At 42.8% G+C, this 15,091-nt stretch overlaps 1 protein-coding gene across 1 annotated transcript; it reads right to left on the bottom strand.

Moving 5' to 3' along the window:
- Positions 1–13,422: 13,422 nt before the first annotated feature.
- On the bottom strand, positions 13,423–14,262 carry LOC121318988 (F-actin-capping protein subunit alpha-2-like). The gene has a single exon (XM_041256226.1). It carries the CDS (start codon positions 14,260–14,262, stop codon positions 13,423–13,425), a length of 840 nt encoding a protein of 279 aa, XP_041112160.1.
- Positions 14,263–15,091: the final 829 nt, after the last annotated feature.

The raw sequence follows: 15,091 nt of genomic DNA, 5'->3' as shown, positions 1-15,091 counted from the left end.
TATATTGCCCAGTACTAATGCATGTGGATAGTAATATACCATCAGCAAGTGTTATATTGGTGTGTGCATTGCTTTCATAATACTATCCCATATCCCTCTTGAAGTTTCTGAGTCAGCCTCTGTCAAGAGCTGTCCTTCCTCAGCAGCATACAGTAAGTGGGCAGCCAGCGAAAGACCCTAGCGGAAGTAACCACTCATAACTCAGGAGACTGACCCAGGTGACCCCCAGTTCCTCATGTACAGTAATTAAGATGCAGAGGCTGACAGGCAGGGTAGCTTTCAAACTAATGTTTTTCATTGCACAAGTGCATTCAGTGATTGAGTCAGACAGAGTTTCTGATGCAGTGCATTAGTATATATATAGGTAATTTAGAACCTAGCTCGATATATGAAGTTATGCGGTGGACACATTTCAAGGCCTCACATCAGTTGAGTGAAATAGCCCCTGCTCTCAGACTGTACATGCCTGTCTGCACAGCCCACTAGTGTATCCTGACAACATGTGCATGAGAACAGGACTGACAGCTTCAGGGTTTGTAGGTTATCTGGGTCACAAAGCTAAACGGCTTGCTTCTGACAGTAACAAACACTAAGAGATTGGTTTTAGGAAAAGCACTGGCTAAAGAACAATGAATCTCCCGGTGAAGCTTGTCTCAATGGGCATTCTAATGTGTTTGATACATGTCGAAACATGCGACGGCCACGGGCCGCACTATTAGACATTACAACACTGGTTGACATCACTTGGACTGTACCTTCATATCTTTTTCAAATGTTAAAGATCTGTTCTGTCAAAAACGAATAACTTTTTGTGGTTGGTTGTTTCTAACAATACTTTGGCCTGTAGCTGATTGGGAACTCTATTAATATAGCAACTGGATAAACAGTGTCTGCTTTCAATCAAGTGCATTAGATAGATTATGCTGTTCACAAAACAGTACATAAGAAAAGGGAATAGGATCTGATTATATTGTATTACTGACTGTACAGTTACATTAGTTTGAGTAAAATAAGTCCTTGAAAGATGTTATCCTGTGTTAAGCCTTTGATAGAAATATAGAGTTCATTAAAAAGGTGAGCCATGGGAATCACTGTGTCTCATAAGCATCGTATTGTAATCTACCCTGAGCTAGGCGTCAGAACAATAGTGTGGCATGTCTTGACAGTAAGCTGTCTCCTCAAAAACAGTGCTATCACTTTCGTACCTGCTACCTTCAAGTCATGGCAAGCTCGGGATTCCTGCAGTGAGTGCCATGTTCTCATTGCAGACTCCAGGGATGCAAGGTGCAGGTTACTTTGAGGATAAATATACTCAAAAAAACACAGGGCTCCTCCCATAGGAAATATTTAAACTATGCGCCTTGGGAAGAGCTGCATTTCAGACAGTGGGGTCTAATCAGAGGCTTAGCAGAGGGGCACCAAGACATAAAACACAAAATGATCACATCTAACAAGCGTCTCTTTAGTGCAATTCTGACTTTTCAAATTAGCACAACTCCAGCTGGGTCCTATTTAATGATATAAAGGATAGCAGTATTTCAATCCACCATCATTTTGTTTAATTTTGTTTAATAGACCCCAGCACCAACATTTCACAATTTGTAATTTTTATGTGTAATCATTGTTTCATTACAGTGTAATTACATTGTACTTAGAGGCACTTCATGTAAGTAGTTGCCATTATTTGTAATTATGGCTCCACTAGCCATATAGCCTAAAGATATCGCAGAATTGGACTATATGAAAGCATCGTGGGTACCCCCAGGCCACTTTGCCAGTGTCTGCGATGACACCCTCATGACTGCATATAACTTGGACATTTATCGCTGAGTAGCCTTTTCTGCAGATGTACAGAGGTTTGTCTATCCACTGGGTTATTATGGGAATTTGTGAACCATCAATTGCCCCTATAACGTCAGGGATGTTTACAATTAAATGAATTGTGACTGTCCTGTGACTGTCACAAAATTCTGCCTGTGTTGCATGCCATGGAAGCAGGTGTCTTCTAATGATTTTTCTGTCACTAAGTATATCTGACAGGTTTAAGTTTGTTCTTCTGTTGACATTAATTCTTCCTAATCTGCTGTGTATGCGGTGTCTGCAACGATTAAGTTCCACAATTCTGTGAATCGCAGCCATACTGCGAGTTACAGCAAAAGAGGGTGTTCTCGCAATGCATTTATGTACTTTCATGAGTCGCATCTCTTCTCACGATTACCCCAGACCACTTGTGAAACCACAAACTATTCACAAACTATTGGGCTAATGACGGTGTTCGGGAGATACATCAGATTTGATACATTGCTCTTACGATGCTCTTATGTTGCTCTTATGATGCTCTTACGATGTTCGTTTGTCTCAAGTTGATTTGACTCGTAGCTCTTACGTTGCTCTTACGATGCTCTTACGATGTTCTTGCGATGCTCTTACGATATTCTTACAATGCTCTTACAACGCTTTTACGTTGCTCTGACGATTCTATTGTGATGCTCTTACAATGCTCTTTCATTGCTCTTACATTGCTCTTACGTTGCTCTTACGATGCTCTTATGATGTTTGTTTGTCTCAAGTTGATTTGTCACATTGCTCTTACAATTCTCTTACGTTGCGCTTAAGATGCTCTAAAGATGCTCTTACGATGCTCTTTTACGATGCTCTTACGTTGTTCTCTTACAATGCTCTTACGTTGCTCTTACGATGCTCTTGCGATGCTCTTACGATGCTCTCTTATGAAGCTCTTATGATACTCTTACAATGCTCATTTGCCCCCTGGTGAGTGGACCCAGTTCATCTGTTTATGGACGACCAATCAGAATGCAGCAGAGTGTGGAATGACAGTGATGCTGTGGAGATTGAGTCCTACATGAATGTTCTTTTTAAAAGCATGCTTGTGCTGTGCCTGTATGAATTACAGCACCAGTTACTACATGTCAATCAAAGCACACCCTGAGCCATTCAGCTCCCTCGCAGAACAATACTGATGTACACTGAGGCTGTCAGTGCAGAAAACATCAGGGCTATGTCATAGTGTCTGGTGGGAGTCTAACTAAGCTCTTAAGGCCCATTGGAAGGATGCCTAGATTTCCAAAGTTCAGAACAATGTTTTTTTTTTTTTTTTTTTTTAAAGAATATTTATTTGAATGAAATCACTAGAATGAAGAATGGTATCACTATTACTGTTTTCAAATTAAACTAACAATCTGTGACTGCTGCACAGCCACTGCACCTTCCCTTTCCAATTCATGGCCACTTTCATGGCCACTATTTTTGTCTTCCATTTCTAGCATTTTGCATGGTTTTAATTCTGGAACAATATCTGAAAATGAGCGATGTCTGGGGTGGCAGGCAAAATCCTATCACCACCTCCTCGAGGTGCCGGCTGGATACAATGACTTGTTGGAACTAACGGTGAAGGTCTCTGATGGCAGGCGGAGCGACGCGTTGGTTGGAGTATTCTCAGTCGCATCTAATGGCATTGTCAGCTCAAGATTTGGTTCAAACTGCTAGGGCGTCCCCCGTAAGCGACGCGCGTTGTCCTCGTCTGAACAGCATGAGAAATTGGCAAGAGCTACCCTCCCATGGACAAGGCAGGTTAAAGAAGCAAGTCCAATTACGATTACGATTACGATTCGGCACCATCAACATCGGTAGGATGACTGGACGAAGCCGCAAATTAGCCGACACCCTCAAGATCCACCACATCGACATCGCGTGCATCCAAGAAACGAAGTGGAAAGGTGCGAAGGCTAGAGAAATTGGCAAAGGGTTTAAGTTATTTTACAATGGCGAGTGGCCGACTCAAAACGGTGTTGGCGTGGTGGTCAGCGAGAGGCTCCGGGACAGCGTCGTTGAAGTCAGCCATGTATTGGACCAGCTCATGTCCCTCAAGATTGACTCAGGCGCAGTGGTCCTCTGAGTCGTCTCGTGCTATGCCCCGCAGACCAACTGCCCTGACGATGAGAAGGACAAATTTTGGGAAAGCCTTGACACCCATCTACGATCATTCGAGCCCGGCGAACACCTGGTGATTGGAGGTGACCTCAACGGCCATGTCGGATCGGCGAGGAACAGCTACGCACAGTGCCATGGAGGCCAAGGCTTCGATGCTCACAACAACGATGGCAGCCGCATCCTGTATTGTACGGAGGCGCACGACCTCTTTGCGGCCAACACCTTTTTTAAGAAGAGACCGGCGCACTTGATCACCTACACAAATGGCGGGCAAGCAGCCCAAATTGACTTTTGGCTACTCCGGCGTTGAGACCTCAAGTTGGAGACCAACGTGAAGGTGATCCCGTCGGACAACATCGCCCCTCAGCACCTCCTCCTTGTCATGGACATCCGACTTGACCTTGGGCAGAAGCGGAGAATGCGAACAACGGCTGCAAAGAGGATCAGCGACCAGCCTTGGTAAGATTGACGTGGACCTCGACCAGCCGGCGGAGGCCATTTGGGACGATGTGGCTAGTCAGATCCATGGAGTGGTGAGCGACACCCTTGGGAAGACGAAGCCTGGGAAGAGGTTTATCGACAAGCAAATATGGTGGTGGAACAAAGAAGTGCAGAGAGTGTTCAAGAAGAAGAAGATGGTGTTCAAGATGTGGCTCCAAACTCGCAAAGACGTGGACTACCAACATTACAAGACCCTCAAGTCGGCAGCGAAGCGGGCAGTGGCTGTGGTGAAGATCGCGCATTGTGACCGGCTGTATGAAGAATTGGACACGCCTGAGGGAGTGAATAAGATCTACCGCCTGGCCAACGCACACCATCGCTCAACGCAGGATATCGGCCAAGTAAGGCAAGTCAAGGACGACGACCACCAGGTCCTGCAAGACCTGCCCGCTATCCTTCGGTGTTGGAGCAACTACTTCTCGAGGATCTGCAATGAAGAATTTCCCCACCCACCAATTCAAGGCGCCGACCCCATCCTTGGACCCGTCCCGCTTATCACCACCGCGGAAGTTGAAGCTGCCATCAAGAAGATGAGGAATGGCAAGGCGACTGGACCCGACAATATCCCAGCCGAAGTGTGGAAGATCCTCGGCCATCGAGGAGCCGACATTCTCGTGAGCCTCTTCAACCAAATCACCGACGAAGGCGCAGTCCCACTGATTTAGGCAACCAGCACCACGGTGCCTATCTGTAAATGTAAAGGTGACGTCATGGAGTGCTCAAATTACCGTTACCAACCAAACTGATGGAACTATCAGCATCAGTGGTAAAGATCTCAAGAAAGTGACACAGTTTAAATACCTCGGCTCCATCATCAGCAGCGACGACGACAGCCTCCCACATGCCAGGGCCCAAGTGAACGCGGCGTGGATGAAGTGGCGACAGGTCACTGGCATTCTCTGCGATCGCCAGATGCCAATTCGACTCAAGGCCAAAGTTTACAAAACCGTTGTCCGCCCTGTCACCCTGTATCGATCGGAATGCTGGCCAGCAAATTCTAGGCACGAGCAGGCCCTCCATGTCATGGAAATGAGGATAATCCGGTGGTGTCTCGGCCTGACAAGATTTGACCACGTTCTCAATGACGATGTCTGTCGACGCATGGGAGTGGCACCAATAACGGAGAAGACGCGAGAAGGAAGACTGCGATGGTATGGACATCTGATGAGAAGTGACGAGCACACGGTGGCACGGACAGCCCGCATCCATCTGTGGATGGATCGGATCACTGAAGACATGAGGAAAGTGAATGTTACCCAGGAAGACACCTATGACCACGCCAGACGGGCGTGCCGACAAGCGGACCCTGCCGATGCGGGATTAACACTAGGATGAAGAAGAAATGATGTCTGGGCCAGATGGGCTATCTTACAAACCAGGACATTTTTAAGTTTTGGGGAAAAATCTTTGGACACCAGGACAATTGGTGAGAATAGGTGACAGTCCCAGTCAAACCGGGACATCTGGTCATCCTACTCATTGGCCTCACTATCAAAAATAAACTTCATTTGGGATGCCCTACAAAAGTCATGGCCACAAAATAACTTTGAGTAACACTTTACACTGCATCTAATTACTGTACATTTACATAGTAGTTACATAGTAAATACATGTGCTTATGCATAATTACAATGTTAGTATCCATAGTTGCAATGTACTTAACGTGTATATCTGAACTAATTCCATCCATTATCATTAACTGCTTAATCCTTTACAGGGCCTAACCCAACAGACATAGGGTGCAAGGCAGGACTACTCCCTGGATGGGATGCCAGTCCATCGCAGGGCACCACACACACAAATAGGCAATTTAGAATGACCAATCAACCTGAACAGCATGTCTTTGGACTGTGGGAGGAAACCAGAGTACCCAGGGAAAACCCACGCAGACACGGGGAGAACATAAGAGTAAGACACAAACTCCACACAGACAGACCACTAGGCAGGAATCGAACCCAGGACCCTGCCGCTGTGAGGCAGCAGCGCTAACCACCACATTTACATTTAATAAATCATGACATGGTCCCCTCTCATATCTACTGTGTATATTACTGCTAAAAATGTAGCAGATGCCAGATGTATTGATGATTAATTCAGCCAGTTTGGTTCTCAGCCAAGCAGATCTACAGTACAGGTAGCACATATCAGGTTGGGCATGTGTTAATCGACATGGTTTCTGCATTCTGAGAATACACACAGTCCTGTGCACATTCCGCTCCATATCTGGCATGCTACATCCCTTGAGCTATTAAACATTCTGTGGATGATTCTTCATGTCAAACAAAGATAACATGATTCTTATTTAAAATGTATAGAAACATATTAATTCAACACTAATTATACATTTCAATACTTGCTTGCAGAAGTGATGGGTTGACATATCATTCCCAAACTGCCTCTGTGGTCTGCACAGTAGAACTCATTTGCATTTTAATGTGTGAAACAACTTGTAATAGCGTTAAGGCAACGAGATTCTCTGAACGTCCAGTGATTATTAAAATATAACATACACTCTGTGTATAGCGTGCACTCTGTGTATAACATGTATAACATGCACTCTGTATATAGCATGCACTCTGTGTATAGCATGCGCTCTGTGTGTAACACGCGCTCTGTGTATAGCATGTGCTCTGTGTATAGCACGCGCTCTGTGTATAACATGCGCTCTGTGTATAACATGTATAACATGCACTCTGTGTATAGCATGCACTCTGTGTATAGCATGCGCTCTGTGTATAACACGCGCTCTGTGTATAGCATGTGCTCTGTGTATAGCACGCGCTCTGTGTATAGCATGCGCTCTGTGTATAACATGCGCTCTGTGTATAACATGCGCTCTGTGTATAGCATGCACTCTGTGTATAGCATGCACTCTGTGTATAACATGCGCTCTGTGTATAGCATGCACTCTGTGTATAGCATGCACTCTGTGTATAACATGCGCTCTGTGTATAACATGCGCTCTGTGTATAGCATGCGCTCTGTGTATAACATGCACTCTGTGTATAGCATGCACTCTGTGTATAGCATGCGCTCTGTGTATAGCATGCGCTCTGTGTATAGCACGCGCTCTGTGTATAGCATGCGCTCTGTGTATAGCATGCGCTCTGTGTATAGCATGCGCTCTGTGTATAGCATGCGCTCTGTGTATAACATGCGCTCTGTGTATAACATGCGCTCTGTGTATAACATGCGCTCTGTGTATAACATGCACTCTGTGTATAGCATGCGCTCTGTGTATAGCATGCACTCTGTGTATAGCATGCTCTGTGTATAACATGCGCTCTGTGTATAGCATGCGCTCTGTGTATAACATGCACTCTGTGTATAACATGCACTCTGTGTATAGCATGCACTCTGTGTATAGCATGCGCTCTGTGTATAGCATGCGCTCTGTGTATAGCACGCGCTCTGTGTATAGCACGCGCTCTGTGTATAGCATGCGCTCTGTGTATAACATGCGCTCTGTGTATAACATGCGCTCTGTGTATAACATGTATAACATGCACTCTGTGTATAGCATGCACTCTGTGTATAGCATGCGCTCTGTGTATAATATGCGCTCTGTGTATAGCATGTGCTCTGTGTATAACATGTATAACACGCACTCTGTGTATAGCACGCGCTCTGTGTATAGCATGCACTCTGTGTATAGCATGCACTCTGTGTATAGCATGCGCTCTGTGTATAACATGCGCTCTGTGTATAACATGTATAACACGCACTCTGTGTATAGCATGCACTCTGTGTATAGCATGCACTCTGTGTATAGCATGCACTCTGTGTATAGCATGCGCTCTGTGTATAATATGCGCTCTGTGTATAGCATGTGCTCTGTGTATAACATGTATAACACGCACTCTGTGTATAGCACGCGCTCTGTGTATAGCATGCACTCTGTGTATAGCATGTGCTCTGTGTATAACATGTATAACACGCACTCTGTGTATAACACGCGCTCTGTGTATAGCACGCGCTCTGTGTATAGCATGCACTCTGTGTATAGCACGCACTCTGTGTATAGCATGCGCTCTGTGTATAACATGCATTACTGAGAGGTCTTGGGTTACACCTCTTTACCATTATCATTTCTCCCATCAACACTCTGCCCATGTGGATGTAAGGAAAGGGTTTACAGTTCCACTTTGGTGTACCAGCTGTACTTAGAGAAAAGCTCTATAGAGCTCACAGGTGTCCTTTGAACTTCTGAGTTTTACAAAGTCATCAGGCTGTAACAGGAAAAATGCCTTAAAAAGTGGTTCTAAGCAACATTAGTTAAAACAGCTGTGATATTTTTTTAACCTGGTATGGTACCAGATAAAAAACATGTTAGCTGTAACATGTCTTTCTTTCACAGTTGCACATGTGAGACCTACGGTACATAACAAACAGAAGCAAGAAGAAATGTGTAATGCTGAATATAAGCAGCGATTTGGGATACATTCATGTTGGTGACATAAAAAAAGCTTACTCGTGATTCATTATGATGAGTCTGGGTGAAGTATTAATTACTCTTTACAGACTTTTTGAAAGTTTGTTTTATTTAAGTGTTGCATTGGTGCCAAGTTCATTTGTAGATGTAGGTCCAGATCAGCATGTGATTTCTCTTGCACACAAACGCTCTGTTCATTAGACCGTTAAAGTGGATTACGAGACTCCAGAGATATTGTTTTATGCATTCTTTCTGCATCGGATGTACATTCCTATTCTTTTATTGGCATTAGCACCCCTTCCCAGTCATATAATTTAACAGTGCAAATGTTTAAGCAGGCCGCTGTAGATAATAATTTTAAAATTGAATCATGCTCGGTGCTTTCCCTGTGTAAACTGAAATTCTATATCTCACTCTTAAGAACAGAGCAGTCTTTGTCCTGTGCTTGATATCCTTGGAGTTTTGGAATCTTCTGAAACCTTCATTCTAACAAAATATTAGTATTATTAAATATTAGTACTCAGGGCATATATCCCGTAATATATATATATATATATATATATATATATATATATATATATATATATATATATATATATATAAAAGGATCTAGAAATGCTCTTCCAGCTGAACTCTGCCTCACCTCAGAGATAATTTGATTCAGAAAAAAACAAAAAACATTTTTGTTTAATAAACTGCGCTAATTCTTGAAGTCTATTAAGTTCTATTTTAATATCTTTATGTTTGCTTTGCATAGGTTTTGTACTTATTTTATTTAATATTTGCTTTTATATGAGTTGCATAGATTCTAGACCAGCTGATATGTAACACTATGCTTAGGACATTGTACAGCGCAATCGAAAATGTGCAAGTTAGTTGTCAGCTATGAGTATCTGGGTATTTGGCTGGATAGTAATCCTGATTTCAAGGCCCATACCATCTTAAAAAAATAAATAAAATTTATTTCCACATCTACCACAAATTGATTATGGTGACACATTCTATAGGCTTGCATCACCCTTAACATTAAGCAAAATGGATCCTTGAGATACATTACTAATTCAAGTTACAGTACTCATCATTGTGATGTACTACGAATTCAAGTTACAGTACTCATCATTGTGATAGATTATGAATTCAAGTTACAGTACTCATCATTGTGATAGATTATGAATTCAAGTTACAGTACTCATCATTGTGTGTTATATGGCTTGGCTGGCTGGACCTCCTTGGCTTTGCGAAGGTTGAAGCACTGGTATATTCTGTTATATAAGGCTATTCTTTGTAAATTACCTCCATATATAAATGAATACTTTACAGTCTCTTGTAGTAAGTACAGTATTAGTTCACACTCATTTTTTTATTTCACGGTTCCTGAAGTGCGCACAGAGGCTGAAAGATCACTTGCCTGTTTTGCTTCTTGGTCTTGGAATGAATTACAATCTAAACTTAAGTTGCAGTCCTGAATAACTTTAGTACAGTTTAAGAGTAAGCTGCATGATTATCTAAATGAGAGTTGTGCTTGTTTAAGTAGTTGATTACATCTGTCACTAATTGATTGTCACTAACAGATTGTTTATTGTACTGAATATGACTTGTCTGTGTTTTTAAAGTATTTTATTTTTGTATGTCTATGTTTGTATTGTAATATGTTTTATTGTGTTGCTGTTACCTTTCTTGGCTAGGGCAGAGGCTGGGTGCTAACCAGCAAGAAAGCACCTTAACCACAATGCAGAAGAGACAGACTTGCCTGCATTCTGTGTTTTTGTGTTTTTTACCTCATCTCACTAACAGGAGACGACAATCTGTAATGGCAGTGTGTTACACAACACTGCCCGTTACTGTCTTCCCCCCCTTTAACCTCAGTGATTGGCTGCAGCCAAGCTATGAGATTTGGGTCACGGGCACCAATGTAACAGGGCAGAGGCAGGGCCCGAATCAGTGACCCTACAGACTGCAAGTGAGCGTCTGAACCACAATGCAAAAGAGTCGGGCCCATCTGGATTCGTGGGCTTTTAGAGCTTTTAACCTCATCTCATCTCACCGACAGGGGGCAGAAACCGCAATGGCAGTGCATCACACAGCACTGAACGTTACAATAGCACTGTATGTACGTTTTTAACTTTGCTTTGGGAGGAAGGATTGCCACGCCCACACCTTTTCAGCCATCATAAAAAAATATGAATTTCCCTGTCCCTTCCCTTATTAAAGTTTGTACAGTCCATGTGGTTGTTTTTTCATACGTTATTTATATTTATCAAAAATGGTACAAGTAAAAAATGTAATGCAGAGCAATGCACTTAACATTGCAAAGCCAAACCATCCTGTACCCAGGCATACCGAAGCTGCATCAGTGGACACCCACAATGGGAACACAGTACAGTGCAGCATCAATACCCATAACAATGATAGGGAAACACCATAGCAGCAAAGCGCTGTTGTGATAATAAGCGCTTGTTGTGATACTCTGTATTGTATCAGCCCACAATGTTCCTCTCAGCCAGCATGGGAAAGCACAGTCACGGTGTTCATTCCTCCTGACACAAACCTCTTCATTACCAAAGCATGTTTCCTCTCCCATCACACATATTATCAGACACATGAGCCTTCTCACAATAACTGATGGGTAACACTTTACACCAAGAGACTCTAATTACTGTGTATTTACATAGTAAATACATGGTTACTTACACATAATTACAATGAATTAAGCATAGTTCCATTTTTTTTTAAATTTGGAATTGCCAATTGTTTTTTACCCCATTTTCTCCCCAATTTGAAATGCCCAATTTTAAGCCTGGCTCACCACTGCAACCCCCACGCTGTCTTGGGTGAGACGAAGACACGCGTCCTCCAAAAACATGTGTCATCAGCCGTCCGCTTCATTTCACTCTGCAGGCCTGCCATGCAGCCACCTCAGAGCTACAGCATCGGAGGACCACGCAGCTCTGGGTTTCCTGTAGGTGGGCCCACAGGTACCCGGTCAGTCTACAGGGGTCACTGGTGCGCGGTGACCCGAGGACACACTGGCAGACCTAAGCCCTCCCCACTCAAGGCGGCGCTCGGCCAATTGTGCATCACCCCCTAGGAACTCCCGTCCACTGCCAGCAGTGGAATAGCCTGGACCTGGACCAACTAAGTTCCATTTAAATTCAGTACATGCAGTACATACAAATCAGTGGCATTGCTAGCCTGCCCCCCATGCCCAATACCCTCTTCTATGAAAAAAAACAACTGTTTGAATAGATAATCAGTTGGATATCTATCGGGTTGCTCCCAGCCTCCACCATGTTACACCTTTATAAAGTTTTATCACAGTAGATTTGTATACAGTTTATTTTGCATTTTCCCATGCTTTTACCATGGATAAACTACACATAGTTTACCATGGTTTGCCATGTTTTTAAATATGCTTTACTATACCTCTCTGTGATTTACAATGCTTATCTATGCTTTACCATGCTTTCACTATGCTTTATTACACTTTTCTATACTTTTACGATGAGAAACTTTTATAAATGTGGAGTTGCATCAAGCCAATCCACCCTAAAGGGAACTGCAATAAAGAATAACTCGTTGCCATGAAGCTGTGAAATCCCACTGGCCTGTTACTCTCACTCCAGAATCAGATACCGAAAGAGGCCTGCAATTCACAACAGTGCTTTCTTCTCGACTGAAGACACTGACAGAGTCGAAACGTTGTCATTGAATTTGTTAGATTTTTTTTTTACTATTTGCTGTTTCAGATGCATCTGGGCCAGTTTTGGTTTTACATTTTGTACAAATGTGTTACATAAAGCTCCTGTGTCTCTTGAGAAACAAATGCTGTCTCACAGTGTGAAGTTGTGCACCCATGAAGAGCTCTGTACTGTGCCGCTGTTTATCATATCTCAATATATGCAAGCAATGTACTCATCTTTGAGTTCAACATTTCATTTGTTTTACTTGTGCCTTCATATTTATTTATTGGTTGTGTGCTTTCTTCTTTATAAGCAGGACAACAACATTTGAAAGTACTGCATCCGCACTAGATACTATATATTTATCTTTGCTCCTTCCACGTCACCCCTTATCATTATTTATGATTATTGTCTTTGTCGTAATTTACATTTTTTCATTTATTATTTTTTTGATTTTATGTTCTTTTTTATAATATCCCCCCCCCCCACCCCAACCCATGCATTGGACTCCCGTGGTCTGCAAAACAAAAGCAATTGTTTAGAAAAATACTAAATCATTTTAATGGTTTACGATATAAAAAGCAGTTAGTGAAGAACAGTGAAAGCATGGTAAAGCATAGATATGCATTGTAAAGACAAAAGAGGTATGATAAAGCAAATAAAAAAAACATGGCAAACCATATAGTTAATGTGCAGTAGTAACTATACAAAATGTTAGTGGGAAAACTGCAAAATTGATGGCGTATTACTTGGATGTCGCCTATAATCCTTGTTGTGCAAAGGCTTAAAATGTGTGCAAGCGGCTCACATGTTCCCTTTATGAAGACACCAAGCCAAACATACTCTTGTAAAGGTATTTTAATTGGAAGGTGCTGGTATAACTTTGTAGCTGCCCATTTTATCCCAGTCCAATTTGGTGCGTGTGATTGGCAGGGCCCGTCGTAGAGCCTTGAGTGCAGTATCAGACAGAGAAGCATAGTCTTCCATCAGGGTCTTGTGAAGTTCTGCCTCTGCTCTCTCCACGATGCTCACAAACTCTTTGGCCCCTTGCACTGGGTCAGTCAGGTAGAGTGTCTCTTCCACCTCCTTGACCGTGGACATGTGAACAGATGCGTCCTCGAAATAATGGCCCTGGACCTTGACGGTGCCTGTCAGCTGTGTAATGGGAGACGAGACAGTGAATTTCCACTCTGCTTTCCAGGATCCATTACAGAAATTGGAAGGGTTGTATTGGTGGGCCTCCATGCAGCCAATGATGATCTGCTGGTTGTGGATGGTTTTCTCGTACACGGTGCAGACGCCCGTGCTGAAATGTTGAGCGGTGTACCACTTCAAGGCCGTTTCCATGGCAGCCCTCCAGGGCTCCGCCTTGCTGTCGACATCGTGTAGTTGAGGATCGGTAGCTTCTTTCAGCAAGTGGTCAAACTTAAAGGAAATATTTCTGCTGGGATCTAGAAAACGTCCTTGCCCTAGATCTCCATGGCAGGTTACCAAAACCTGTCCGTGCCCAGGGATTGAAACCGGAGTAAAGGACTCCAGGTTGTACTTCACAAAGGATATTGCTATTTGTTCTCGCATGAGGTCATCATTGTTCAGTAAAACACGCAAGTCATTGAAAACATCAATAAATTCTCCAGGAGGAGCCTGTGTGATTAGGTTATTGACCACCTGGACCTTCTCTTCTGCGGACAAAGCCATACTCACAGCACCTTGAGGGAAGACACACACACACAACACCAATTAACAATGAATAAGGATTTGCAAAGAGATTACATTAAACAGTATTATACCAACCTGGGAATATAAGAAGATATACAAATGAATGAAAGCCATTCGGTCCATCAGTGCTCACCTGGTTCCTAGTTAAAGGGTCTCACTGATTCTACATCAACAACATGGTTAGGGTTTAGTGTCAAATTCTTAAAGATTTAACAGCAATCACCAAGGACATGCATGAATGAATAAATGAATTAAAGAAATAGCAAGCAGTATGGTATCAATTGGGACCTTGGTCAGTATATGATAAAAAAAAAAAGCAAAAAACTATGGCACCCTCGTCCCTGCCCAGCTTCATTGGTGGATGTCTCTTCAGGAATACGGGGAGGAAAAAAAAAAATAGGCAGTGATGAGGGAAGACACACCTCTGATCTCAAACCCTTGTGCACTAGGCAGCTAATCAAGAATAAAAATGTATAAATAAGTGTAAAAACTTGCCAGGATGTTAAGGACAAAAAGAAAAATTACAGGTACATTATTTAAATAGTTGTGGTAACACGTGGGGGCGTGTAATGCTGTGTTTTTCGGAACCCCACTACATTAAGTAAGATAACCTTTTCCTAGCATCTTTCCCTTTCAACAACAATAAAATACTAATACTAAAACCACAAACTCATTTCAGGCTTAAAAATAGCAAAGATGCGTGAGATCCTGACATGGATCATTGCATTCCTCATGGCACATTTGTAATAGGCGTATAGTGTGATTTATCATTTTTGCACACAACCAAGTTGCTGAAATTATTCAGATT

Source organism: Polyodon spathula, chromosome 7 (assembly GCF_017654505.1).
Source record: "Polyodon spathula isolate WHYD16114869_AA chromosome 7, ASM1765450v1, whole genome shotgun sequence".
Classification (NCBI taxonomy): Eukaryota; Metazoa; Chordata; class Actinopteri; order Acipenseriformes; family Polyodontidae; genus Polyodon; species Polyodon spathula.
Note: the sequence above shows the minus strand (reverse complement) of the source record. Positions and strands in the feature narration are given on the sequence as shown.

What these genes read in the sequence shown, in the direction of transcription:
- LOC121318988 (XM_041256226.1), bottom strand. Translation starts at nt 14,262, where the DNA reads ATGGCTTTGTCCGCAGAAGAGAAGGTCCAGGTGGTCAATAACCTAATC.